The following is a 27358-nucleotide window of genomic DNA, read 5'->3' on the forward strand; positions in this document are numbered from 1 at the left end:
GACAGAGTTTCTCTGTATAGCTTTGTCCCTGTCCTGGATCTCACTCTGTAGACCAGGCTGGCCTCGAGCTCACAAAGATCTGCCTGCCTCTGCCTCCTGAGTGCTGGGATTAAAGGCGTGTGCCACCACCGCCTAACTCCTGCTCTCTTATAGAACCTAGGACCACCAGCCCAGAGATTGTGCTACCCACAATGGGCTGGGTCCTCCCCCGTCCATCACTAATTAAGAAAATGCCTTACAGCCAAATCTTACAGAGGCGTTTCCTCAATTGCGGGTCTTTCCTCTATCATGACTCCAGTTTGTGTGTCAAGTTGAATTAAGACTAGCCAGCACATTGGGGTATTGAGAATACTGCTTTGAAAAAAAAATATCCAAGGTTTTGGTGCCTATAATCAAACTTTGATTGAGTTCTGGGTGGCTTGGGAGCGGGAGCAGGGGGCACACAGAAACACTCAGGGGAGTGACTGCTATAGTGAGGTACTGGAAATGTCAGCGAGTCTCATAATTCAATCACTGTCCTTTTGACAGAGACTCGAAGCTTGGAGACACAGAAGGGGCCTGTGGCCACACCCACCAGACAGTTGAGCAGGGTCTGTGGCCTGACCTATGGTTTATGATGGCCTGTCAGAGTTATGTGTTGAGTAGCAGTCACATTTTGCATTCTGATCTTTCCTGGACTAGAGACATTATATGGAATGTGATTCCCTTTCTCATGCTTGGCAGCAGCCCTGGGCTGCAGCTGTCTGTCACACTCACTGAGAGAAGTGGCCTGTTCCGTGCAATGGGCTGTACTGCCTGCCCAGTGCTCAGCAGGTTAAGTGTATCCAAAGGCATTTCAGCTTACAATCTTCTCTCCCCACCACCCCGTGTGTGCATATGTTCATGTGTGTGCATACTGTTGATGTCTGTGTAGGCATGCCTATCTGTCTGTGTAAATGTGGAAGCCCGAAGATAATTTTGTCATTTTTCAAGGAAGGTCTGTACTATTTTTTTTTTTTTGAGACAGGGTGTGGTAGTTTGAATGTAATTGGCCCCCATAAGCTCATACATAGGGAGTGGCACTATTAGGTGTAGTTTTGTTGGTATAGTTGTGGTCTTGTTGGAGGAAGTGTATCACACTGTGGGGGAGGGCTTTGAGGTCTCATATACTCAAAATACCTCCCAGACACTCAGACTACTTCCTGTTGCCTGTAAGATGTAGGACTCTCATTTACTTCTCCAGCACCATGTCTGCCTGCACGCTGCCATGTCCCATCATAATGATAATGGACTGAACCTCTGAACTGTAAGCAAGCCTCTCCAATTAAACGTTTTTCTTTACAAGAGTTTCCGTGCATGGTGTCTGTCTCTTCACAGAAATAGACACTATAACTAAGACACAGGGTCACTCACTGTCCTGGAGTTCACCAGTAAAGCAGCCAGTGAGGCCCAGGGACATATCTGTCTACACTTCCCAGTATCGGTATTACAAGCACATGTCACCATGCTTACGAACTGAGATTAAAGATCATGACCCTATGCTTGCTCATCACTTTCCTGAGCTATCTCCTGAGTTGGACATTTTCAATTTATGACAAGCATATTGGGTCATAACCTGTCTGTAAAGCGGGGAACATCTGTAGATGAGTGTAACTGGGGCAGTTCCTCCGCTTAGGCACCACAACTGACGGCTGTCACAACCTGTTTGCTACCTCCTTCCCTGCCTTCTGGGCAGATCAAGCTCCTGTCTGTCCCAAAGACCCAGGCAGAGACAAAGGAGAAGGAGAAGGGTCACAAGCCAAAAGGGGCCATCGCAGCCTGTCCCCCATCCCACACCCTGTATTCTGGGAGTCCAACTTTTCCCTTGCAACCTCAGCTCCCACAGAATCTCATTCCTCTCCTGCCACCTTCCCCTGGCGGCCCCCAGAGACCTCCATATGTTTCTCCTTCTGCTCTTGTGTTCAAGAAAGAGGTGAATTCTGGCTTTGGCTCCAGTGAGGAAAGGTGGGAGGCTCCATGGTAGGCTCAAAGGAAGCTACCAGTTCTGTAAACCAGTCTAGAAGTCCCCTCGCAGACCTGCGCTGAAGCCAGTCTCCTAGATGGTTCTAGAGCAGCCTGTCAAGTCAATAATCAATATCAACCATCACATTTGGGCTCCAGTGGGAAGTAGATCCTAAACCTGACTCCATATCAGGATCACCAAATTTCTAGGCCACTGTGCTGACACGCAGGTTTTGTGGAACTAGATGATAAATCATGCAAAGGTCTTTCTGTTTGCACAGCATCCTAGGTACTCAGAGCAACATCTGTTGTGTACTACACTCACTATCCTTTTTTCACTTAAGTGAGTGAGGTTAGGCATGAATGGACTGAGCCATGGACCCTGGAGAGGGTGGGAACCATTGAGATGGGGGGAAGAATGTACCCTAAGCTGGGGTGTACAGTTCTGGAGAGCCCAGAGCTTTTTGTTGTTTGTAATAACAGTTATGCTATTTTTAAGCATTTTATTTATTTTTGGGGGTGGGCAGTGGCATATGTGCCACAGCACACAGGTGTGGTGGTCAGAGGGCAATCTAGGGGAGTTGGTTATCTCCTCCCATTACATGGGACCCTGGTATTGAACTTGGGTCATCAGGTTTGACATGAGGCACCCCATCAACTGAGCCATCTCATCAGCCCAAGGCTGGAGCTTTTGCTGGGTTCTTCTCTGCCTTAGCAAGTGGTGATGGTCACCTTTAGCTGCTTGTCACTCACAGAAGCTGTGGGTCCCAGGGAAGGAGATGTGGAGACTGTATGCCCAGGGAGATTAAGAAGTGAGAACAGATCACTCTCTCAAGGCTGACTCATAAATGACACCTGACTCCCTGTCCACGTGGACCCACAGTGGCTCTCTGAGGCACATCTCATGAAGGTGCTCTTGTCTCTGTTAGTTGTACAGAAAATTCTAGAAGGCCTTGGTGGGTAGGTGTCTTTGTCAGTGGCAGAGCCCTACCACGTGAGAGAGCTTCCTCCAGTCTCATCTGCCACTCCTCAACTCCTGGAGGATTTGTGGCATTTCACAGGATGTTCCCAGCATGCTTTGTCCATCTCAGAGGTGCAGATGTGGGGCATACGGTGGCTGTTTTGGATCATCCCTGGCTCTAACTTTTCCTTCCCTTCCCAAGCATGTTGGCATGCGCCTCTCTGGTCATTTTTTTCTCCTCAGGTTTCCTCTGAATCATTTCATTTGGACTGATGACATCCGGCCTCCTCCCCACACCCCACATAGACTCCCTCTCTGGGAACAATTGTTCTTTCTTTTCAAGCCCTCATCCACCCTCATCTGTTACCCCATCTTCTCATCTCTTCTGGGAATGGATTGTTGTTCAGAAACTTAAGCCCCAAAGATCTCCCCTCTAACCCAGGTCTGAATATAGACAGTCGAGAGACAGGAATGTTCCCAGGTGACTAGGATCCAGCAGAGGCATGGTTTGCTCTGTGGAGCTCAGAAGGAACTGAGGGAGAGGAGGGGGCTCTGGCCTTGTTCTTACACGACTGGCAACACTCACGTGTTGAAGGCTTGATCTCCAGTTCACGGGGTGCTGTTGAGATGTGTCGGGAACTTTAGGAAGTGTGAGGAGGCGGGTCATCGGGTCATGGAGCTCTAGGGAGGGATCTCTCCCTTTGCCTCCCTCCCCTCCCCCTCCTTTTTCTCCGTCCCAGGCACTGGAAGCTGTGCAAACTAGCTTTGCCACACCCAGACCTGATGCTCTGCTGCCTAACAAGCCAGAAACATGGGGCCAAAGCCTGTGCCACCTAACAAGCCAGAAACATGGGGCCAAAGCCTGTGCCATCTGACAAGCCAGAAACATGGGGCCAAAGCCAACGTGGACTGACAGGTGTAAAACCATGGGCCCAAACAAGTCTTTCCTTGTCTTTGAGTTGGTCATCTCGGGTGTTTTCTAACAGTGAGGGAAGTCTGAGAAACACAGGCAGGGACTTGCATCTGCCTGGGGTAGGTCTGAGGGGTCAGAAGAGGAGCTTTTGACCCGAGTCTTGAAGAACTGACAGGATTTTAGGATGTGGAAAAGGAGAGAACAGGGAGGTGGAGGAAGGGCTGAGGGGACAAAGGGTGAGACACAGGTTGAGTGTAGCAGGGGTGGTTAGTCAGGTTGAGACTGTGAGATGACCCCTGGTCAGCTCTTATTTGCTGTTTTTTTTTTTTTTTAATTGTTGTTGTTGTTTTTGTTTTGTTTTGTTTTTGGAGCTAAGGATCGAACCTAGGGCCTTGCGCTTGCTAGGCAAGCGCTCTACCACTGAGCTAAATCCCCAACCCCATTTGCTGGTTTTTATATTGATCCAAAAACATTCTGCAGCTTGATGGAGCCCAGGGCCAGCATGAACTGGGCCATCATGAGAGCAGACTCATTGGCCACCATAAGCGGAAGTCATCAGGTCTGTGCTGGCTGGTCTTATGTCAACTTGACACCCAAACTAGAGTCGTCTGAAGGGAGGGAGCCTCGATTGAGAAAATGCCTCATAAGATCTGGCTGTAGAGTATTTTCTTAATTAGTGATTGATGGAGAGCCCAGCTCATTATGGGTGGGGCCATTCCTAGGCTGGTAATCCTGGGTTCTATAGGAAAGCAGGGTGAACAAGCCAGTAAGCAGCACCTCTCCGTGGCCTCTGCATCAGCTCCTGCCTCCAGGTTCCTGCCCTGTTTGAGTTTCTGCCCTGACTTCCTTCAGTGACGAACAGCAATGTGGAATAAGCCGAATAAACCCTTTCCTCCTCAACTTGCTTTTTGTTTATGATGTTTCATCACAGCAATAGAAACCCTAACTAAAGACAAGGTCATTAACTTTCAGCAATGGTTCTGATCCCAGACGAAATTTCTGAAGAGTAGTCACAACAGGGCAGCCATAGCTCCAGTTATTGCATCCTCTCAGCTTTGAATCCCAAAAGGAATAGTGAGGTTTCCCTGGCAACTGCTTCTCAGTATCTCTGGTTGGGTCACATGCCATCTGTACAACTGAGATGGAATCTTGTCTGTCTCAAAGAGACTGAGAGTCTGGGCTGAGACTGGAAAGAGCATAAGGACCTGAGTTCGAATCTCCAGCACCTGTGTAAAATCTGGGTGTGGTAAAGGAGGTAGTCTCTGAGAAAGAACTGTAACACTATGGTGTTTACACCAAGGCCAACATGGGCAAACCACGTTCTTTCTTTCTTTCTTTCTTTCTTTCTTCCTTCCTTCCTTCCTTCCTTCCTTCCTTCCTTCCTCTCTCTCTCCCTCCCTCCCTTCCTTTTTGTTTTTAAGATTTATTTATTAAGTGCTATCTGCACGTACACCTTTATGCCAGAAGAGGGCATCAGATCCCACTAGAGATGGTTTTGAGCCACCATGTGGTTGCCAGGAATTGAACTCAGGACCTCTGGAAGAGCAGCCAGTGCTCTTAAACCTCTGAGCCATCTCTCCAGCCCAAACCATTTCCATTTACTTTGAAAATCTGGATTTATAGATATTTAAATTTATATTTCTGTGGTGGGGTGGGATGCACAGGCCAGAGAATATTCAGGTGTCCTCTTCAATCCCTTTCTGCCTTATTCCTTTGATATGAGGCCTCTCCTTGAATGTGGAGTTCCCTGGAAGCTAGACTGGAGGCCAGTGAGAACTAGCTGCTCCCCGCTGCTGTCCTAGTCCCCAGTCACTGGAGTTACAGGTGCACTCAGCCACACTGGACTTTTTTATTTTTCATGGCCACTGGGGATTCAAGCTCAGGTTTTCAAGCTTGGACAGCAAGTGCTCTTACCCACTCCACTCAGCCATCTCCCCAGCCCTGATGTATCGATTTCTCCCCCTTGGGAACCCAGATCATCTACTGGACTTTTCCCCTGTGTACAGAGCAATAGTCTGCTCCTGCCACGGAGAGGCTGCCCTTGTGCACACATCCACTACAATGCGCACATTAGAATTTCTTCTCTGAGTTCTCCAGGCACTGGAGGTTTTACCTCTCAATTAACTTGATTTTGTAGAATGATTCGTTTCTCCCCACAAAGTGGACATGTCCAAAGCACAAGTATCCCATGGTTCTCCTTGGGGACCCACAAGCTCCTGAGTCCAAATCCCTGGGGACCCACAAGCCCGAGTCCAAATGCCTGGGGACCCACAAGCTCCTGAGTCCAAATGCCTGGGGACCCACAAGCCCCTGAGTCCAAATGCCTGGGGACCCACAAGCCCCTGTGTCTAAATGTCTGGGGACCCACAAGCCCCTGTGTCTAAATGCCTGGGGACCCACAAGCCCCTGTGTCCAAATGCCTGGGGACCCACAAGCTCCTGAGTCTAAATGCCTGGGGACCCACAAGCCCCAGGGGTCAAATGTCTGGCTTTGACCCTGCCCCATACTTACTTTATTGTGATAGTGGGGCTTGAACTCAGGATATATCCTTCAGCCCCAGCTCTCGCCATCACTGTTATGTGACCATTATTGGCATTTTCCTTGCAGGGCCCTTGCGTGCTGTTTCCAGAGTATGAAAAACTGATTTAAAGTCCTCTTCTTCCCCAGTGGGTGGAGCTCTTGAAGAATGTTGGTTTAATATAGTCACTTATTTTAATTTATTAATTTTGTGCTGTGTGTATATGTATGTGCTGTTTATAATGTGAGTATGAATGTGTAGTGTTGTATGTATGTGTGAATGTGCATATGTGTAGTATGTATGTGTGTAAGAGTATGTATAGTGAGTGTGGTGTGTGTATATATATGTAGTTGACTGTGTATATGTATGTAGTATATGTAGTATGTATGAGTGTGTGGCATATGTGTAATGTATATAAATATAAATGTGTGAATGTATGTGTGGTGTGTGTGTGTATGTATGCAGTGTGTGAGGGAGTATGCATATATGTGTGTGAGTGGGTATATGTACTGTGTATGTAGTGTGTGTATGCAGTATGTGTTTGTACATATCTGTGTTTGGGACTGTTTACCTACAAAGACACTGGTTTTTATTTCAAATCTTTTGAAGTTTAATGAAAGTAAAAAAGAGTTTAGCCCTGCGTGCCCATTATCCATCTTCCACATTTTCCCAGCTTGCTTAATCTGTCTTCCTCTTTATTTTATTTTATTTTATTTTTCTAGGGTAATTTAAAGCCAGTTGGGTCTCTTCATTCAGACGCTTCCTCACCGAGAGTCTCCATTTTTCCACTCTGTTCCCCTGTGAATTGTCACATCTAACCAAACTAATGACGACTATTGAGCACTCGACTTCTGGCTTCTGCTGTTTCCCGATTCTCTTGGATGTTCTCTAACTGCTGGGGTTTAGTGCCACAATCTCAAAGCCACACTTGGCTGCTGTGGCTCTGAAACCTCTTTATTCTACAGCAGCGCTCTCGCCTCATGTTTTGAGAAAGAGGCTGGCCTCAAACTCCCAATGTTCCTTTCTGTGCATCCTGAGGGGGGCAGGCTGTCCACCTGCCTCTCCCTTTGAGGCCATTGACTTACTAGAGAACCTGGATCTTGGTCTTGGTTGTGATGTGAATGAGGAATGCCCCCCATAGACTCCTGAACACTTGGTCGTGGCTGGTGGTGCTGTTTGGGGAGGTTATGGAACCCTTGGGAGGTGGAGCCTTGCTGGAGGAGGGGGTGGGCTTTGAGGTTGTCTAGCCTGGTCTCACTTCCTGACTCCCAGGCCAGCCTCATGATTCTCCTGCCATGACACCATGAAGGGCTGTATGGTAAACCCTTCCTCTCCTAAGCTGCCTTTTGTGGGGGCATTCCATCTGTCACAACAGAAAAGGAACAATACAGCCGTGTAGATGGTTCCCTCCCTGGACTCGGCTGCTCCTGGGAGCCTCAGTACTTCCTCCTCTCTTGCACAGTTGTTAGATCAGAAGCCTGCTTAGACTCCGCCCTCTCACTGTTAACAGTTCTTCCCAGCCAGGCCTTGTGATTCGACACCCCATCCTGAGCACAGAGATGCCTGGTTTGTGCAGTTGCAGTTGGTGAGAGACAGGGGTCTGGTATCCATGTCCTACATACAGGTATTATAGTGCATCTAGCTTTGTTCTTTAAAAATGTATTTATCAACAACAACAACAACAACAACAATAACAACAACAACAACAACAAATCATTGCCAGGCATGGTGGTGCACACCTTTAATCCCAGCATTCGGGAGACAGAGGCAGGCAGATCTCTATGAGTTTGAGGCTAGCCTGGTCTACAAAGCAAATTCAAGGACAGCAAGGGCTCTGTTGCACAGAGAAACCCTGTCTTGAAAACCAAACCAAACCCAAACCAAAATACATTTGTGTATCTGATTTGTTTATGTGTGTGTGTTGTTTTATTTCTATTTCTGTGAAGAATGCCATTGAGGTTTCTGTAAAAGTTGTACTGTCTGTAGACAGCTGTTGGTAGTCTGGACATTTTAAAGTACCGACGTTTCCCATCCACAAACGTGGGGTGTCTGTCCATTGTCTCTCAGCTTGTTCCATGACCATTTTGTAATTTTTGCCATAGGAATCATTCATTTCCTTGGTGACATTGCCTTCTAGGTGTTTTATCTTTTGTTGCTCTTGTGAATGGGATTGTTTTCTTGATGTCTCTCCCAGCATCTTGTTGTTGGTATATGAAGGAGCTGCTGGGTTATGCTGACTTGCATCCTGAAATTGCCTTTATTATTATTGTTGTTGTTATTATTATTACCTGAGATAAGATTTCAAGTAATAGGGATAGGCTGACTGTTGTGACAAGGGGATATGACATAGACATATGTACAGAAAAGCTGGGATCAGGTGGGCCATGCACTCTGGTGGAGGTACACCACCAAGAGCAACAGAAACTCAGAGTTTACTGCACACATCTGAATGGAGGAGGCAGTTTATTCATACAGATGAATAATGGGCTGGTTTAGCTAGTCCCAGCAAGAGGACTCTGCATGGGACCAGTCTAGAGCTGTAAACTTCCCAGAGGAGGAAGCTGTGGTGGACAGTTTCTGCTCACCCTGGGTTCAGTTGAAGGTCAGTCATGTGTGACATCTATACTAGGACCTGAAGAAAGCTTTGCTATCCCCTGGGCCTCACCTGGGGAAGGCTTTGCCAGGCTTCGTGTGTGCTAGACAAGCCCTCTACATTCTGAACTACACCCTCAACCCTAGTCAGTCAACTAAAAACATTCTCTTCCATTTTTATTTACTGGTGTTGGGGTAGGGTAAGGTGGGCAGAGAACAGTGTGCAGAAGTACACAGAGGAGGTCAGAGGACAACCTGTGGGAGTTGGTTCTCCCCACCTTCCCCCTGCCCACCACATCGGTTCCCGGGATCACACTCAGGACGTCAGGCTTGGCACCTTGACAACCGATTATTCTATTTTTAATGAGGCCAAAGCTGATCAGTGCGATCAGTCTGAACAGACTGATCTGTCTGGAGTAAAGTCCTCATCAACTCTGTTTTTCGTCCTTCAATAACCTAATTTTCATTTTAAATTGTGACAAAATACACAATTTCCTGCTTTATCCATTTTAAGAATTTACTTTTGCTTTTTTTTTAATTACCTGTGTGTGTGCGTGCACACGTGCATTCTCGGGTGTGTGTGTGTGTGTGTGTGTGTGTGTGTGTGTGTGTGTGTGTGTAGGTATGCACAGGTTAGTGCAGGTGCCCATGGAGTCAGGAGGGTGTTGGATTTGTTGGAGCTGAAGTTACAGGTGGTTGTGAATGACCCAACATGGGTGCTGAGAACTGAACTTGGGTCCTTTGGAAGAATAGCAAGTGTTCTCACCCCCTGAGCCATCTCTCTAGCCTCTGCTTTACACGTTAAAGCACGTGTTTTACAAGGGTGCAGTGTCTTTGTAGGCTGTGCAGCCAATCCCCAGAAGACTGCTGTCTTATAAAACTGAAAGCACACCCCTGAACACAGGTTTCTTTCTCTTCCTCCCAGGCTCTACACAGACATCCACTTTCTGTTTCCATGAGTTTGGCTCCTGTTTAATCCTCATGTAAACTGTCCTTAAATTTTATTTATTTCTTTGTATAGGATGTGTCAGGGGGCGTATGTGTGTGCTGCATGCACAGAAGTGTACAAGAGGCCAGAATAGGACATTGGGTGTCCTCTTCTATTGCTTGAGACAGTGCCTCTCACTGAACAGGAAACTCTGTTTGGGTTAAGTTGTCTGGCCAGTGAGCTCTGGTGATCGCTTGTCTCCACTACCCCAGTGTTGCGGTTACAGGCAGGTGAAGCGTGCCTGGCTTGTTACCCTTTTCACATGAGTGATGAAGGTTTGAACTCAGGTCCTCATACTTGCAGGTCAAGCACTCTTTTTACCCATCAAGCCATGTCCCAGCCCTCTGAGTTTGTCTGAGTTCACTTGGCACAAAGTCTTCAAGTTTTATTATGGTGTCGGATGTATCAGAATTTCCTCTTGTTTTAAGGTGGGTAACGCTCCATGATACACTTTGTTTATTCCTTAACGCATCAGTTTCCTGTAATGGCTATTTTTCCTTTGTGGATTATTAACTAGAACTTTTCTGTGAGGAGTTTTTATAAAATACAGTTTGTAGCACAATCTAGAATTACCTGGGAGCAGTCTTAATGAGGGATTGTGTACACTGGATTGGCCTGCAGGAAGGGTGTCTTAAGTAAACTGATGTGGAAAGACCCAGCCCACTGTGGGCGGCACCATTCCCTAGGCAGGGGCCCTGAGCTGTATGGCAGTGGAGAAATTGAGCTGAGAACAGCAAGCCAGCCAGCATGCATGCTTTAGCCTCTCTCTGTTTCTGACTGTGGGTGTGATGTGTTTCAAGTTCCTGCCTTGACTTCCCTGAAATTATGGATGCCAACCTGCAACTGTGAACTAAAATAAACCCTTTCTCCCCTAAGTTGCTTTTATTTTGTTTTGTTTTGTTTTTTGAGACAGGGTTTCTCTGTGTGGCTTTGGAACCTGTCCTAGAACTTGCTCTGTAGACCAGGCTGGCCTTCAACTCACAGAGATCCACCTGCCTCTGTCTCCCAAGTGCTGAGATTAAAGGTGTGCGCCACCATTACCTGGCAAGTTGCTTTGTTTTCATAGTACTTTATCACTGTCACAGGAATGAAACAATGTAGCAGGAATCTTAAAGAGTCTTATTAATAAAAAACAAACCAGGACCCATGTATTGGGGTGAATGCTGGAAGATCAGGGAAGCAGAACAAGCCACAGCCACCTCACTTTGCCAGTTCCTCAGCTGATCCTGTTTCCTCAGACTGGAAGCTTCCGTGTCCTCATCCAGAATGAATCTCAGCAGAACTACTTCTCAGAAGCCTACAAGCTTAACCAGCTCTAGTTCCTTGTCCTCACACCTTATATACCTTTCTGCTTTCTGCCATCACTCCCTGGGATTAAGGGCTCACTTCTTGGGATTAAAGGCACGTGTCACCATGCTCCAATGTGGCCTTGAACTCACAGAGATTCAGACAGATTTCTGCCTCTGGAATGTTAGAATTAAAGGCGTGAGTGCCACCATTTTCTAGCTTCTGTATCGAGTGGCTGTTCTGTTCTCTGACCCCAGATAAGTTTATTAGGGTGCACAATATTTTGGGGAACACAATACCACCACAAAACAACAGCAATTATGTAGATGTGCTTCACCAATGGGAGCCATGGGTAGATCTGATGCTCACAAGGTGCCTCTCTCACAGTTCCGTGGCTGGGGATGTTTCCTGTGTCCTTTGTTTTCCCAGGTGGAACCCACTGAGTATTGCCTGTAACTGCTGATATTTGCACAGTGTGGTGGCCTCCAGAAAAGATCTTTATCTCTGTTCTACTTTCCTACACAAGGAAGTTGGGCAAGATGACTCTGGAGTCCTTCCTACTCAAGATCTGCTTTCAGGATCCTCTTTACACTTGACTCACTCCTTTGATTTTCTGTCTTGTGACCTAGTGTTGTTTTCAAAATTGCATTGTACAAACACAGAAATCACTGCTCAGTTAGAGTTATTTTCCCTCCCTAATTTTTCCATGTGGTTTTTAACCCAGGGATATTTTCCTCTCCAGTGATATTGGACAGTGTCTGGAAACATTTGGACTGACCCACGTTAGTCATCTTTCCATTGCTGTGATAAAATACCCAAGACAATCAACTTCAATGGAGGAGAGCTGACTGAGGCTGCTCCTTTCAGAGGTGTTGGGCCATGGCTGCTTGACCCCATTGCTTTGGAGCCTGTGGTAACATGGGTCATCATGTAGGGACCTGTGGTAGAAGAGGCAGCTCATCTCAGGAGGCCAGGAAGCAGAGTGAGAGAGAGAGGGGGAGGGGGAGGGGAGGATGAGGGGGGGGGGGGGGGGAGGGAGAGAGAGAGAGAGAGGGAGAGGGAGAGCAGAGGGCCAGGCTCTCAATCCTTGCTGAGGACACACACCTGTATTTATTATTTTTCTCCTTGCCGTGGCCAAAATACCTGATAGAGACAACTTAAGGAAGGAAGGAAGGACTTATCCTGCCTCATGTTGTGAGGGTGCCGTCAGTCTGTCATGACAGGGAAGCTATAGCGGCAGGAGCATGAGGCTGCTGGTCACATATCCACAGCCGGGAAGCAGAGAGAGATGGATGCTGGTCCTCACCTCACTTCTGTTTTATGCACTTTGGCATCCCGGGATGCTGCTGCTCACATTCAGGGTGGATCCTCTCACCTTAATTAGCCTACTCTGACTTGCTTACAGTTTTGCCCTAAGGTTTGTCTCCTAGATAGTTCTAGATTCTGTCCATTTGGCAATCAGTATTAACCCTCCTGGTGGACATAACCTTCGGCTGTGACCTACTTCTACCAGCCAGATCCGGTCTTCTGCCTTTCACAGCCCTCAAGCAGTGATACAAGTCAAGGACCCAACAGTTAGAACAGGAGCCCGTGGGAGGTATTTTAGACCCAAACCATGACACTCCAGTGACCTGTTGAACTTCAGCTAGGCTCCAACTTTTTCAAGGATCCACCATCTTCCAGTGGTACCACAGGCTGCTGACCAAGCCTTTTCATAAACCTCTGGGGACAATTCCAAATAGTAACAGCCTAATTGGAAGGTGCTATTGGCATATCATGAGTAGAGGCTGAGGATGCTGCTGGCCATCCTTCCTTTAACACCCTAAACCAGTGTCATCCAACCCCAAAAGAGATAAGGCCTGTGTGAAACACTTAGTGCAGATAAAATTGTATTTGTTTAGTTCAATGTTCACTCAATGAAAGGGTGTAATGAAAGGGGTGGTGGTGGGTGTGACTCAGTGGGGAGAGTGCTTACCTAGCAGGCACCAAAACCTAGGTTTGACCCCTGGCATGGCATAACTGAGTAAGGTGGCATGATTATGTCTGTAACCCCAGCACTCATGAAGTGGAGGCAGGTGGATCAGAAATTCAAGGTCACCCTCAGTTACTTAGCAAGTTCAAGAGCAGCCTGGGATATATGAGACCCTGTCTCAGAGTATTCCAGTTTTCACAAAGTAGAGCCGTGGGACAGCCTGTCTCCAGCATATTTATGGAATGCAGCCATTGACGTTCTTCCACGGCCTCTACTTGGTCCTATTTCTGGCTCTGACTTGGCCTCCCGAGACCGTTCTATTATTGGCTTAAGGAAAAGATTAATGGACAATTTTTACTGCTTTCAGCAAATGGAAACATTTTAAGTCCTAGAATGTTTTTTTTTTTAACTTGGAAAATAAATATAAAAATTGAGTCTTAAAATTTGTGGTTGCAGTTGTGGGTTGTTTTTTGGCATTTTGATTGATGAAATGGATGCTTTTAATTGACGTTATCTTTAAAATCTCACTTATTACTGTGTGTGTGCATGATGTGCATGGGTGAGGGACATGCCACAGCTTGCATATGCAGGTCAGGGCACGACCTATGTGGATGTCAGTTGTGCGGGCTAATTTTATGTCAGCTTGACACAGGCTAGATTCATCTACTAGGAGGAAACTCCAACTGAGAAAATGTCTCCATAAGACCGGGCTTGGAGGACATTTTCTTAATTAGTGATCAATGTGGGAGGGCCCAGCCCATGGTGGGTGGTCCCATCTCTGGACTGGTGGTCCTGGGTTCTATAAGAAAGCAGGATGAACAAGCCATAACGAACAAGCCAGCCAGCAGCACTTCTCCATGGCCTCCGCATTAGCTCCTGCCTCCAGGTTCCTGTCCTGTTAGAGTTCCTGTCCTGACTTCCTTCATTTGTGGATTATGGATAGGGAAGAGAGCCAAACAAACCCTTTCCTCTCCAACTTGCTTCCTAGTCATGGTGTTTCACCACAGCCATAGTAACCCGAACTGAGACACTGGGTTTGAACTCCGGTCACCTTTACCAGCTGAGCCATCCCACTGTCTCCATGTTACTGTTAAAACTTAGTTCATTTATTCATTTGTTCAATGTGCACACATGCATGTGTGCATGCTTGCTACAGCACACGTGTGGCAGTCAGAGGACACTGTGGAGGAGTCAGGGACAGAACTCAAATCACCAGGCTTGCTCTACACCCACCCTTACCTGCTGAACCATCTTGTCTCCCTCAGCATTAAATGCATCCTCCCACAATGTCTCCTGTACGATGTGCATTTCAGTACCCATTCTCCGCTGCCTTTGTGTGGGTTTTGATGCTGAGAAGAATTTACTCTTGGCAAAGGCTTTCATAGTGTGTTTGTAGCTAAAAAAAAAAACCACCAACAAAATAGCTTGTAGACTAGTTCTTGGGATCTGATTTTTAAAACAAACAAGAAATTTTCAGAAATAAGAAACTGCAGCTCTTGCTCTCCCTCACTTAATTTTGAAAGAGACAGATAATTGGAAGTCACAGGTAGCTTTATGCCTTAGCTTATATCAGATCCTCATTTCCATGCAAACACCAGCCACACGGCTTATCAAGAAGTAAAAGTTTGCAGTCTCTTCAGCGTAGTATTTTTCTCACAGATGCTCGTGACTTTATTCGGCTGGGCACAGTCACTGGGGTATGTTCAGATATGACAGCACAAGGACATATATGAAGAGCGAACATTTGTCTGGTTCTAAAGTCCCACACAGCTCCCAAATTCTCCAGTGCTGAGGCTTATCTCTGGACGCCATACTGACTTATCTGATGTTTTCTTTCTTTCTTCTTCCTGAGAAGATTTACAACCTGGAAAAGCCACACCATGATTTCTGTTTTCAAATTTTTATTCTGGTTGTTTTATTTTGTTACATGCATTGACTCCAAGCATGCTGATAAATAATCTACAAATTCCCAGAGTGTGTTTGACTTTGTAGGCACACTGGCCATTATCTTTCCTATATCTTTTATAGAATGTTAATAAATTCCAGGTTAGGACAACTGTGGAAAGTTCTGTTAAAGGCAAGCTGGGGACAGATGCAGAGAGGAAGCAAGGGACCAGAAGTGTGTTCCTATGATGCCACAGGGAATTACACCTTAAGTCTAGAATGGGGGAGGAATAGGAAAATTGGCTTTGTAAAAGCTACTTAAAAAAAAAAAAAAAGAAAAGAAAACTCTTACGTGACACACTCAGGCTGATCTCTAAGGACAACATTTTCTTTTTAAAAGAATTCTTTTTGTTTATTATTTCGTCTGTGTAGACACACACATGCCATGGTGGATATGTGGGGAACCAGAGGATAACTTACAGGAACAGACTCCCTCATTCCCACATGAGAAAGACTGGGTGATGGCTGATGGGATCCCAGAGATGAGGGGTCTCCAGGGGACTGTCCTGAGGGCCAAGGTGAGAGGCGCAGGGGAGACTGCTCTGTAAAGAGAATGAAGCCGACTGCAGAAGAAAGCCACCTCTGGTGAGCTGGGGACCCCCAGTCCTTGTCCTTGGGGGAGCCAGGAGCACCATAAAAGATGCTGTGGCCTCCTGCCTGCCTGCTTGCCAATCTGAGTTTAAACCCTTCAACACGGCGCGGAAGGAGAGAACTCACATCTGCACGTTTTCTTCTCACTCCCACATGTTCACTGTGGTGCACACACACACACACACACACACACACACACACACACGCACACACGCACACACACGCGCGCGCACACACGCGCGCACACGCACACACATGCACACGCACACACACACACGCACACTCTCTCTCACACACACATTTATGCATATGCACAAATAAATGTATTTTTTAAAAACGAGCATCCTAAGGTGCTTGGAAGTTGAGGTTACAGTACTTCATGGTGGGAAGTCACAGCAGTCAATTGTCTCATTGCACCTGCTGTCACTAGAGCTACCCTGGCTTGCGTGCTGAGGCTCGGCTCCCGTTCTCCACTCGCACAGGCGGGGACCAAAGTCCCAGGGTGAAAGGGCCTCACCCAGCCTAGCTTCTGGTTGGGTTTCTCAAGTTCCTTCAGCTGTAACCTGAAAGTATGGAGGTCACTTGGCACTCACAAGACTGCTGACGTTACTCCTATCATGGGTTGGGACACAGCTGGATGTTTGTTTGTTTTTGTTGTTGTTGTTGTTGTTTTTGTTTGTTTGTTTGTTTGTTTTTTCAAGACAGGGTTTCTCTGTGTATCCCTGGCTGTCCTGGAACTCACTCTGTAGACCAGGCTGGCCTTGAACTCACAGAGATCTGCCTGCCTCTGGCTCCCAAGTGCTGGGACTAAAGGCATGTGCCACCACCCAGCTGCTGGATGTGTTTTAAAGCATCTTGGATGAGGGTCCCTCACTGCTGTTCCACAGCCCTGGGCCCACTGAGGCCCAAGAACACCTGGGCAACTTCTTGAGTTTTCTCCCTGATGTCTGCCTTCTTCAATTTGCCTTAAGAACAAAAAATGTGGCAGGAAGATGGCTGGGGATGGGGTTCAGAGGCACAGCCTTGTCTGGCATGTGCCAGATGTGAGATGTAGTGGTGGTGGTGGTGTGTGTATGTGTGTGTATTAGATCCTTCACACCCAAAGAAAAAAGTGACAAGAAGAAATGAAAAAGGATGAGACTTTTTTTTTCTTTTATCTTTTTAGTCTTCCTCCACCCATTTAAAAAAAAAAAAAAACCCTAAAACCTCTCTCCTGTCTCTCTGTCTTTCTCACACACACTGTGTTTTGAGACAGGGTCTCATGTAGCTCAGGCTAGCCTTGGCTCACAGAGGACGACCTTGAATTCTTGATCCTCCTGCCTCCAGCTCCTGAGTGCCAGGATTACTAGTGTGCACCACCAACCTGATTTATGTACTGCTGGGGATCGAACCCAAGGCTTCTTGCATGCGAGGCAAGCCCCCTACCCACTTACCCACATCTTCAGCTCAGACTTTCACACAGACATGAACCTGTTAATATCATCCCATCTCACTTGGGCTAAGCCTGTGATTTCCCTTGTAGCTTCCTGGAGCTTGCAAAACATTCAGAGCCCAGCCGCTTTCTCTTCCTTAGATTCCAAGGTGCCTGTGGCCCCCAGGAGGCCACTCCAGCCACTGATAACAGAAGGAGTCCTTTGAACTCAGGTCTCCCTTCCAGGCTTTCCTCCAGGGCCAGGATCAGGACCCCAAAGTTTCTGTTCCCTTCCTTAATAGTGTGTGGTCCCTGGGGTGTTTCACAGTGGTGTGTACTGCACTGTAGACACCGTGTCCTCCTAGAGGACACATCTACCTCCAGTCAGTTCTGGGGGTAGGTGACAGGCTGAGCTCCTTCCTGGGCTACCTGGGGTCGGGGTGGCAACTACTCTAAGTTGCCAGTCTCAGATTCTGAAGCCAGATGGTCTGAGCTCAGAACTACTTGTTAGTGGTGCAATACGGAGTACCTGCACACAATATGGGGTGCCTGCACGAACCTAGGCTTGTGAGTTAATTGGCACCAGACTTGGGTACAGGTGACATGGGATAACACCTCTGGTCCCTAGAACACAGCTCCCTGTGAATTAAGTGTCTGTGTTGACTGGCTGTTATTATTGGTGTCTTCCTGCTAAAATGACTCAATGGTCAGGTGTGCTACATATAAAACACTTTATTATAAAATGCCCAGCCGCATGGCATTTGAGAAGACACGGAACAGTGACTTTTCCTCTCTTGCCTTTCGTCACCCACAAGAGACCAGTGTACCGAATCAGACAACCACCTCATGTGTCACGTGCTGAAGGTCATCAGGCCGTAGACCCTCAAAGAACCGACAGCACCAGGGGCCCCTAGGGGCCTCCCGGACAACTCACCCCCACACGGTCATCATTTTATTCATATGACAGTCCTGTGTCCTTTTGGCCAAAGCTGAGTCGTGTTCTCCGCCGGTTTGAAGCTCCAGTGAAGAAAGCAAGCACAACCCTTGGTTTCTTTTTGAAACACAGCAACTGTGGTGGAAGCGGAAGGAGACAACCTGGGTTCACATCAGTCACTAGGGATCCTGTCCCAGCTCAGAAGAGGACTGTGTCACCAACGATCCGAGTTGGGAAGGAAGATGGAGGGGATGCCAAGGCCTTGTGGTGGTCCAGCTTATCACAAGCCCCAGCATCCTTCTGATGCACCTGCTACGTGAGTCCCTATGAACCATCCTTAGTAAAGCCCTCTACCCAGAATCCCCATCACAGTGGCTAAGTGTGCCCTGACCCCTCGTCTGGGGCTGAAGTGGCTTCGACGCAGTCTGTTGGTGTGGAGGGTGAGATGGGAGGGAGTGTAGTCAGAAGGGTCAGTCGGGAGGCCGGGCATCGGGGGCCTTGGCCTGGACTTCATCATACTGTGGTGGAGGAGTCAAAGGCTCAATAGAGGGAGGAGGAATGTTCTTGTCTGGGAGGTTGATCCTAAAGTCTTTGAGGTGAAGCTTTTCAGATTTAATCCTTCGAACTTTGAGTGGCTTCAGGCGTTTGGCCAGCTTGGAGTTCTGCCTGTCGGGAGCATGCCCTGGGCTGGCCTCTGTCTCGGCCCTAGTGCCTGTGGGGGTCGTCTCGTCGAGCCCCGTGAGCGACTCATAGGAGGGGAGAGAGATGCTTAGTCTCGGGTTCTGCTCCTGCCCCCTGGTTTCCGAGTAGCCCGTGTTCATCACTTCCTCATAGCTGGGTACGTAGTACCGTGAAGAGGCTTCCTCTTCTTCTTCCTCCTGGCTGCAGGGTGACAAACAGAGTGTCAGCTCACACTCAAGTCACTGAAAGGCCACAAAAGGTGGACTCGGGGTTGCCTGTGAGTAAGGTCTGCATATACCAACTTTGCAAACCACATGTGGGCTCTAGAAGTAATCAGTAAGTATTTTAGCATAGAGGAATCAAGTTCCCATTTCTAACTGCACTAAAAGTATGGACTTTTATTATGCCCATTTTATAGATGGGAGGAACAAATACATTAAGGTTATGATGGTTAATGCAATTGTCAACTGGACAGAATCCAGAAGCACCTAAGAGAGAAACCCTTGGGCCTGTCCCTGAGGAGTTTCTAGACTGGGTTAGCTGAGGTGGAAGACCTACCCTGAATGTGGGCAGCACCATCCCACAGGCTGGGGTCCTGGGCTGAGCACCAGCACCTATCTCTCCCTGCTTCCTGACTGTGGAAGCCATGTGACCTGCTGCCTCACGCTCCTATGACTCTTCCTGCTAGGATAGACTGCACCCTCAAGTCTGAGCCCAGACAAACCCTTCCTTCCTGACGTTGCTCTTGTGAGGATTTGACAAAGGAGCTGACACAAATATCAAGGAGCCTGGTCCCCAATTTAGGGAATTAGACGGCAGGAGATGAAGGCCTTACTGAACTACTATGTGGTGTTGTTTGGGTGTGAACTTGGCTTTAAGCCTTTCACACTTTGTAACATACTGGGCAGAATATTTATTCTAATGTCCAGCTCGGTCCTTTGGCCAAAGATGCAGGGCTTCAAACGCTGTGGATGTTAACTGAGATGGTTGTCCCCAAATAGAGAAGGAACATCTCTCCCACGTTTTCTTCACTTTTTTTTTTTTTTTTTATGGCCCCACATTCAAGGAACTCACCTAGCAAGTGGCAGTGGTAGGGTATTATGGGTAACTGATTCTCCTCTTTTCTGTATTTCCATGTTTTCTAGACTAAGCTTGTATGATGATTAATTCTGTGTGACGACCATGGAATGGCAGAAGACCTTCCCAGAAGCAATCATGGTAAATAAATACTGTGGCCACCTGACTGTCTGCCACTGACTCCTCTAGCCCCACCCACAGTGTCTAATGAGCTGAGGCCCCCAAAGGCTACATGCACTATAATGTTTCATTCTCAGTGTTGTGGAATTGCTCTACATTAGACACAGGTCAGCTGTGGTTGGGAGAATTACAGGGACAGGTGTGTCCTGAGGCCACTTGATAGATGGACAAGTAGGTTGTTTCTCAGTTCTATTTTAATTTTTCCCTTTGTCTGTCTGTCTGTCTATCTTCTGTTTGCTCATGAATACCCATGTGCTTGTGTCATGGTACACATATGAAGGTCAGAGGCAATTTTCATGTGGGTTCCAAGGATCAAATTTAGGTAGTCAGACTTGTCCCCAGGCTCCTTCACCCACTAAACCATTTTGGTGGCGCAATCATGTCCATAGCACACCATCTTTGCAGTTCTCTAATGCCAGAGGCTGCCTGGCTTGGCTAACATAGGTGAGAGAGGGTACTTGGAGTAGAAAGTGTCTTTCTGTTTGTATCCCCAGATTAGTGAGATTGAACACCTATGAAATCACTGTTTATAACCTTTGTCTATTTTCTGACCAGTATGTTCATCTTTTGTGCTTATTCACAAGGGCTCTTTTGTGATGGAGGGAGGGGTTCATCTTCAGTGTCATAGTGAGATTTGGAGTCATCTAGGAGACACACCTCTGGGATATCTGTGAGGGTTATAGGGAATGGATGAAACCCTGAGTCAATGTGTATTGTTGACATGAGCAGGGCCATGTCAAGGATGTCAGTGTCCCAGACTCGTAGGCATGGCGAGGCCTTCTTCTTGGTCTAGGGTCGACCAGTAGGAGCAGAAAGTAAGTACTGACGACAGCTTCCACCCCAGATGACTTCAGCATAAGGCTACTCCCCTACATGTAGTGAGTTTCCTGGATGTCACTGATGACCCTCCATCTGAGTACACCACCCACCTGATCCCAGCTCTAATTTTGTCACTTCTTTATTCCCTGCGGTCCCAGTCAGGTCAAGTCCAAAGACATGCAGGATGAGGCCAAGGTGTTTCCAAAGAGGAAACTGAGCAGGGAAGATTTACGTGTGAGCAATGCCATCCATGGGTTGAGTGTGGATGAGATGGGAGAAAGGAGAAAGTGAGCTGAACACCAGCCCTTCATCTCTCTCTGCCTCCACCCCAGGCTCCTGGAGCCACACCTTCTCCTCCATGATGGACTCTAGCCTCAAACTGAGAGCCAGATAGACCCTTCCTTAAGCTGACTGTGTATTTGGGCAGAGCAATGAGAGGAACATCTAGTACAGATGCTATGCTGACGACATATACTTGTCAGCTTGACACAATCTAGAATCAGCTGGGGACGGGCCTCTGAGAATGTCAGTGTCCGTGCGTGCATGTGTGTGCGTGTATGCATGCACGTGTGAGAGGGTTATTTTGATTACATCAATGGAGGTGGGAAGATGCATCCTGACGACGGGTGGCAGCATTTCATAGACTGGCTGAAAGGAGAGATGGAGTTGAGTGCAGGTCTGCACCATTAACTCATTGCTCTCTGTTCTTGAAAGTGGGGGTGATGGGACCAGCTGCTTCAAGCTCCTGCCACCTTGGCACACCCCTCCCCACACATGATGGACAGTGACCTGGAACTGTGAACCACACCAATCCTTTTTCCTCAAGTTGCTTTGGTCAGAGTGTTTTTAGTCACAGCCACGGAAATGAACCTTAAGAGAGATGCCAGCTTTTACCACGCACCCCTATCTATCGTCTCTCTTTTAAATATGCTGGTGATATTTGGGGCCAAGTGAAATATTGTGTCTTCACTTTTTCAAATCAAAGCCGACAACACAGCACCTGGGACAGAAAGACAAACAAGCAACCTAGAGCTCTGGTCCCCACCTGCCCCACCAGTTTCTGTGGGACACCTTGTAATCCACCTAAGCCACAGGATTTGGGAAGTCTGCAGCAAGTAAGCACAACGGTATTTGTAAAATGGTATGAGGCACCTTCCTGGAAGAGAGTGGAAATACAGACTCATAGAATAAAGTTCTTTCTCAGTGAGCCTGTGTGCAAGTGCGTCCCTACCCTAGCTGGAGGGAGCAGTCAGGCATGTCTCACCTGTCTTCCTCCTGGGTGGGAGGCACAGCTCCCGCTTGCTGTTGGATGCGGGCCAGCTCCTCGCTCTGCCGAAGCTTCCTCTTGTCCCGGATGCTCAGGCAAATGGACAGAAGCAGCAGCATCACGCCAGCGCCGACCAGCACATAGGCCACTGAGAAAGTCTTGCTCTTGAGGATACCACCACCTCCCTCTGTCTTGTTGCCCTGAGCTGTTGGCTTATCTGCAGCGCTGAAACCAGGGACCAGGTTCCACATGGCCATGATGACCCCGAGGACCAGCATCCCCAGGCCGATGGCCGTCAGTGCATAGTGTGAGCCATTGGCCTTGGACTGGGCCATCATGGCAGCAGAGAGGGACAAGACTCGGCTCAAAGAGAGAAAAATAAATTAGAAGACAGTAGTGGCAACAGACACTCCTTCCATGTACCAAAGAACTTCTCCTATGTCACAGTAAAAAATCATCAGCAGACACTCAAGTGACGGCTCTCTTCAAATGCCAGGCATCTGGGGTGGACCGGGTGGATAAGATGTCTGAGAGAAGAGAGAGAGAATAGGAGATTATCAGCTCTGATTTGGGGAGGTTCTCTGTGAAGGAGGTACCAGGCAGGGCTGAGCTACCAGGCTCCACCCTGGCCTTACCTCTAATACATTCCAGATGTTCCAGCCACCACCCCTATGCTAAAAGGGAAAACCAGATCATTCCCTGCAGGAGGCCAGCGAGGTCAGTGCTCAGAGCAGCTGAAACATGCTGTGAGGTTTAATGAAGTGTGGTCTGATCTCATCTCTCCTAGGAGAGCTTGTGGGTGGGTGGGTGGGTAGAGAGATGGCATCACTGGTCCATGGTCAGTCACATCACAGTCACCCTGGGGTGTGTGTATGTCGGGGGTGGGGGGACTTCAGCAGTTAACGATGAGTCCCATCCAGTCATCCTGCTGGGGTCAGTATACTACCCTCACTGGCTCCCTATTGTCTTCGAGGAGAAGATCTGTCTTCTTAGAGTGATGTGCATGGCCTCCTTAGCCACTAGCTTTACCACCTTGGTCTGCAGCCCACCTAGCACCTCTCAGTACCAGGTCACCCTTCCAGGTGTTTGGTTCTGCCCCACTAGCTACTGGGGGGGGGGGCTTTCCCTCCCATTGGCCTCTTTATTGTCTCTCAGGCCTCCACACAACAGGTTCCCAACTGAGTGTGTTCATGTCCAGTGAAATGGATGGAGAGTATAGGATTGTCCAGGAAGATAAGCGGTACCACCTTCCCCCACTTCCAAAAGGAGGCAGAGGTCTGTACATGCTTCCTCTTCTGTGTTCAGGAGAACACAAAATCAAACCAAACATCCAAACAAACAACAAACAAACAAACAAACAAACAAATCCCTCTTCCAGTGAAGTGGCTCAGAGACCCAGCTTGTGGGAGCTGGGATTCCAGAACCATCGGTAGCTGAGGGAGCCTAGAGGCAAGGCATCGGAGCTGTAGTTTAGGATAGACTTGGAGATCATGAAGAGGTGAGGGCAAGGCCCCAGTCTGCCCACCCTTCAGTCAGGGGACAGGGTGGGCAGGAAACATTGCCGAGCGGGATTGCCCAGTCGGTGCTTAGATGGAGAGACCTTGTTTTCAGTCTGCATTCTTCCCGGCCTATTTGAAAGCACAGTTGCTGATGGGGGTCTGAAACGTGATACCCCCAAGATGTTTTCTTGTTAAACTTTCACCTTCATCTGAAACTCTCCCCTTGTTAAAAATCACCCTAAAAATATCTGGGACAACATCCTCTCTCAGCCTGAAGTCCTCTGTGCCTTCTTTTTTTTCCCCACCTAGTAAATATTTGTGGTGCATCTGGCTACCAGAGAGCTGTGTGGGAGACACTGCTGATGGCCTGGAGAAGGAGGGTGAGGATTACTCCAGAAGCTGAGATAAGAAATGGAGCAAAGTGTGTGATCTGTGGAGCTGGGCAGCAGGGTTCCAAGCTCAGGCTGGGGCTTCTGGAAGCTTCAAAGGAGGAAAGTTTCATGGGTGTGACAGGGCCACATACAGAATTCACTGTTGTGTGCATGGACATAGGTGTGTATGTACATGTATGCATGGCTGTATACAAACAGGCACACATGCATGTGTGTGAATGCATGATTGGGGTGTGTGTGAACTACACATGCATGTTTACTTGTGTAGGTGGTACATAAGTACATGCTGTGTGCCTTATGAACACAGGGATGTGGAAGGCATGTGTGTGTGTGTGTGTGTGTGTGTGTGTGTGTGTGTGTGTGTGTGTGTTCATGGTGAATAGAGTACAGACAGCTGCAGCAGGAACAGAGGGGCCAGCCTGTCATACATACAGGATGCTTGTTTTGTGTTTTGAGACAAGGTCTCATGTAGCCCAGTCTGGCCTCCTGTTTATTATACAGTGCAGGATGACCTTGAACTTGTGATCCTCTGTCTTCTCCTCCCAAGGGCTGGGATAATGGGCATGTAGCACCACCTCTGGTTTATGTGGTGCTGGGGCTGGAAGGCCTCACACATGCTGGGCAAGCACTCAACTGTCTGGGCTTCACCCTAGCAGGATGTAGGTCCAATGGCAGCAACCTTTAAAACCCATGGTCCCCAACCCATGGGCCCCTGGGAAACTCAGGTTCCCACTGGCCTGCTGTTTGTCTTATATCTGGCTTGTTGACCACTCATGCCCTGTGGTATATTTAGCCCAGTTTGCTTTCCCTTGCAGAATATACACAGAAGCTAATTTTATGCTTAGACGATTTGGGCCACATAGCCTTCAGCATGTCCTTAACAAGCAGTGATCTGGGGTGGGTGCAGAGAGGGGTGTTCAGATCTGACAGGCTGCTCTCTAGACCCCAGAGCTGGACTTGCCCATCACTGTTCATGTTTGAGGCAGCCTGGTGACACAGGGATGATGTGCCTAGGTTTTTAAAATGCACTGTTAGCATAGAGAACAGGGTTCACCTACCTGGGGCTTCTAGGGAGACTTTGGGCAGACTCCTGCACGGCTGTCATGCTAAAACTTTCAGCTGTGGACCCACCTGTGAAAACAAGAGACAGAATGCTCTAAGGAAGCCATGGGCATTTTGATTCTGTGAGGTACCCACGGTGAGACACCTGTTTTGGAGTTGGGAGCTTGAGGTGGGTAGCAAAAGAAAACAATGGGGACTGGGGGCTGGAGAGATGACTCAGTCAGTAAAGTGTTTGCTGTACAAGAGTGAGTTCAAATCCCCAGGACCCAGGTAAAAAGCCAGGCACCATCATGAGTACCTGTAAGTCTAGGACCTGGAGGATGGAGACAGCTGGATCACTGGGGCTTGTTGATGGCAAGCATAGCTCCAGGTTCAGTGGGAGACACTGTCTCAAGGGAATAAGGTGGACAGTGATAGAGCATCTTCCTCTGGCCTTCACACCACATACATAGGCATGCACAACTTCACGCGTGTGTGTATACAACACACACACACACACACACACACACACACACAGTCAAAACTCTATAGAACTACACTACAGAATGATGACAGTCCACAGGCCACACTGATCCCCAATCCTTCCATGCTCTTCTCTAGTCTTCTCCATGACTCCAGAGAAGAAAAGAGAAACACATCTGGGTCACTGCATGAGGGATGGGTGCACCATAGCAAAACCACTGAAGGTCATGTCCAAGGGGAAGATGAAAGGCCACTCCGACGTGACAGCCTAAATCCCAGCCTCTGCTCAGGTTCCAGGTAACATTCCTCTCATGGATGGATGCCAACATCTCCGTCTGTGACAGTCTCATTTCGGCTCTCCTTGGCTCCCTGGTCCCCTGCATCCAAGTCTCAATTTTCAGAAAGGCGGCTTTTGTCTGCCTTGCTATAATGCCTGGCTCCCAACACACCAAGCTAGGAATGCAACAGGCCCTTAATACACATAGGCTGTGCAAATGAATACTTAACAGGTTTAAGTGTTGAGCCCATATCTCCATCAATGAGGGGACCTCCAGGCCCAGGTAGGCACTGACTGGCAAGGATTCCTAAAGTCTAACTCAGGAGTCACAGGATACCCACATCTTGTTCTCATATGCAAATGATATCCCAGTAACCAGGATGAAGGCTGACTGCCACTGGGGCCTGAGAGGTGATCTTATCACATTCCCTGGAGGGTTTGAGGTTGCAGTATCTCAGCTCTCTGGTCCTCCCCAGGAGAGACCAGCCTCCCTCAGCTGGGGGAGGACATCTCTGCTCCAATACCAGAGTGTTCCCTCGGCCTGGCTGAGGCCAGAGTGGATCAGGGCTGCTCATTCTCAGCCGGACCCAGTTTCCATGGACTCCAACTTCAAGACAAACAGTAAAATGAAACCAGACCGTAAGGACTGGGGGCTGGCTCAGTGGTAGGGCCCCTGCCTCCCTGCATCCCATTCCCAGCACTGTACATTCAAAACAACAGCAGGCACTAAACACAGAGTTCTGGCTGCAGCAGGGCAGAGAGCCCAGGCTGGTCTCCAGAGCCTTGCTCGGCCACTCTGCGGTTTAGTAGTAGCTAGGAGGAAAATTTCTATCAGGGGGCTCCTTGGCGCTTCTATCAGCTTTACTGGCAGGAGGGCTTGCCAGACCAAAGTGGCCGGCTGCTCCTCAGAGAGGCTCCTGGCCACTGCCCTGCATCACCGCTGCCTGCCACAGTTGGGAAAGGGATCTTGTTCTGGGGACACCAGCTGAGGAGTTCCAGCGTTCCAGCGGGACCTGCTAAGTTCAGCCCACAGGTGCTTTGGCATTGGGGTCCTCCTGCCTGCCAAGGAATTTTGGACTACCTCCCCCCAGGACTAAGAGTCAAAGGTATCAGGTGCCTGTTTCCACACCACAGGAGATGCCTGTGATTAGGCACCTGAGAAAATGAGTCGAAGAGACAGAGGAGAGAGAGAGGGAGGGAGAGAGCAGAGGGCAGCTTGGCGGGCACAAGCAAGCCTCTGAACATCCTGTGAGGAAGAGACTGGAGGTCTTAGTGACGCCCATGGCTTTCTGGCTCAGTGAGAGTCAGGCACCCATGGGCACTCATCCAGTATTTCCGGCCCCTGAAGGTGTGATGAGCCCTGCCATCCAGAGTCTCTGTCCTGGGTCACACAGCTTGTAAGACTCACAATCAAATCTGGCTGAGTCTGAAGCCACCGTCTGTGTCCTGAGCCAAGGCTGTGTCCCCAGGGTCACTCCCTGGGCTAGGCAGACAGGTTCTGCAATCTGTCATCACAGAAGCATGGAGAGTAACAGGCAAACATTGCTTTGA

The 27358-nt window shown here is 48.3% G+C and overlaps 1 protein-coding gene across 3 annotated transcripts in view; it reads right to left on the reverse strand.

Annotated features, from left to right (window-relative positions):
* Positions 1 to 17874: 17874 nt before the first annotated feature.
* Positions 17875 to 27358, reverse strand: part of Tmem51 (transmembrane protein 51) — a 54814-nt gene continuing 45330 nt past the window's right edge. For all 3 annotated transcript variants that reach the window (XM_036180060.1, XM_036180059.1, XM_036180061.1), the window contains exons 2-4: positions 25065 to 25137; positions 22113 to 22642; positions 17875 to 18973 (exon numbers count right to left, since the gene is read on the reverse strand). In XM_036180060.1, coding sequence (XP_036035953.1) covers positions 18562 to 18973; positions 22113 to 22453 — 753 coding nt within the window. In that variant the 5' untranslated portion in view covers positions 22454 to 22642; positions 25065 to 25137 and the 3' untranslated portion in view covers positions 17875 to 18561. The remainder of the gene's footprint in view (positions 18974 to 22112; positions 22643 to 25064; positions 25138 to 27358) is intronic.

Source organism: Onychomys torridus, chromosome 2 (genome assembly GCF_903995425.1).
Source record: "Onychomys torridus chromosome 2, mOncTor1.1, whole genome shotgun sequence".
NCBI lineage: Eukaryota > Metazoa > Chordata > Mammalia > Rodentia > Cricetidae > Onychomys > Onychomys torridus.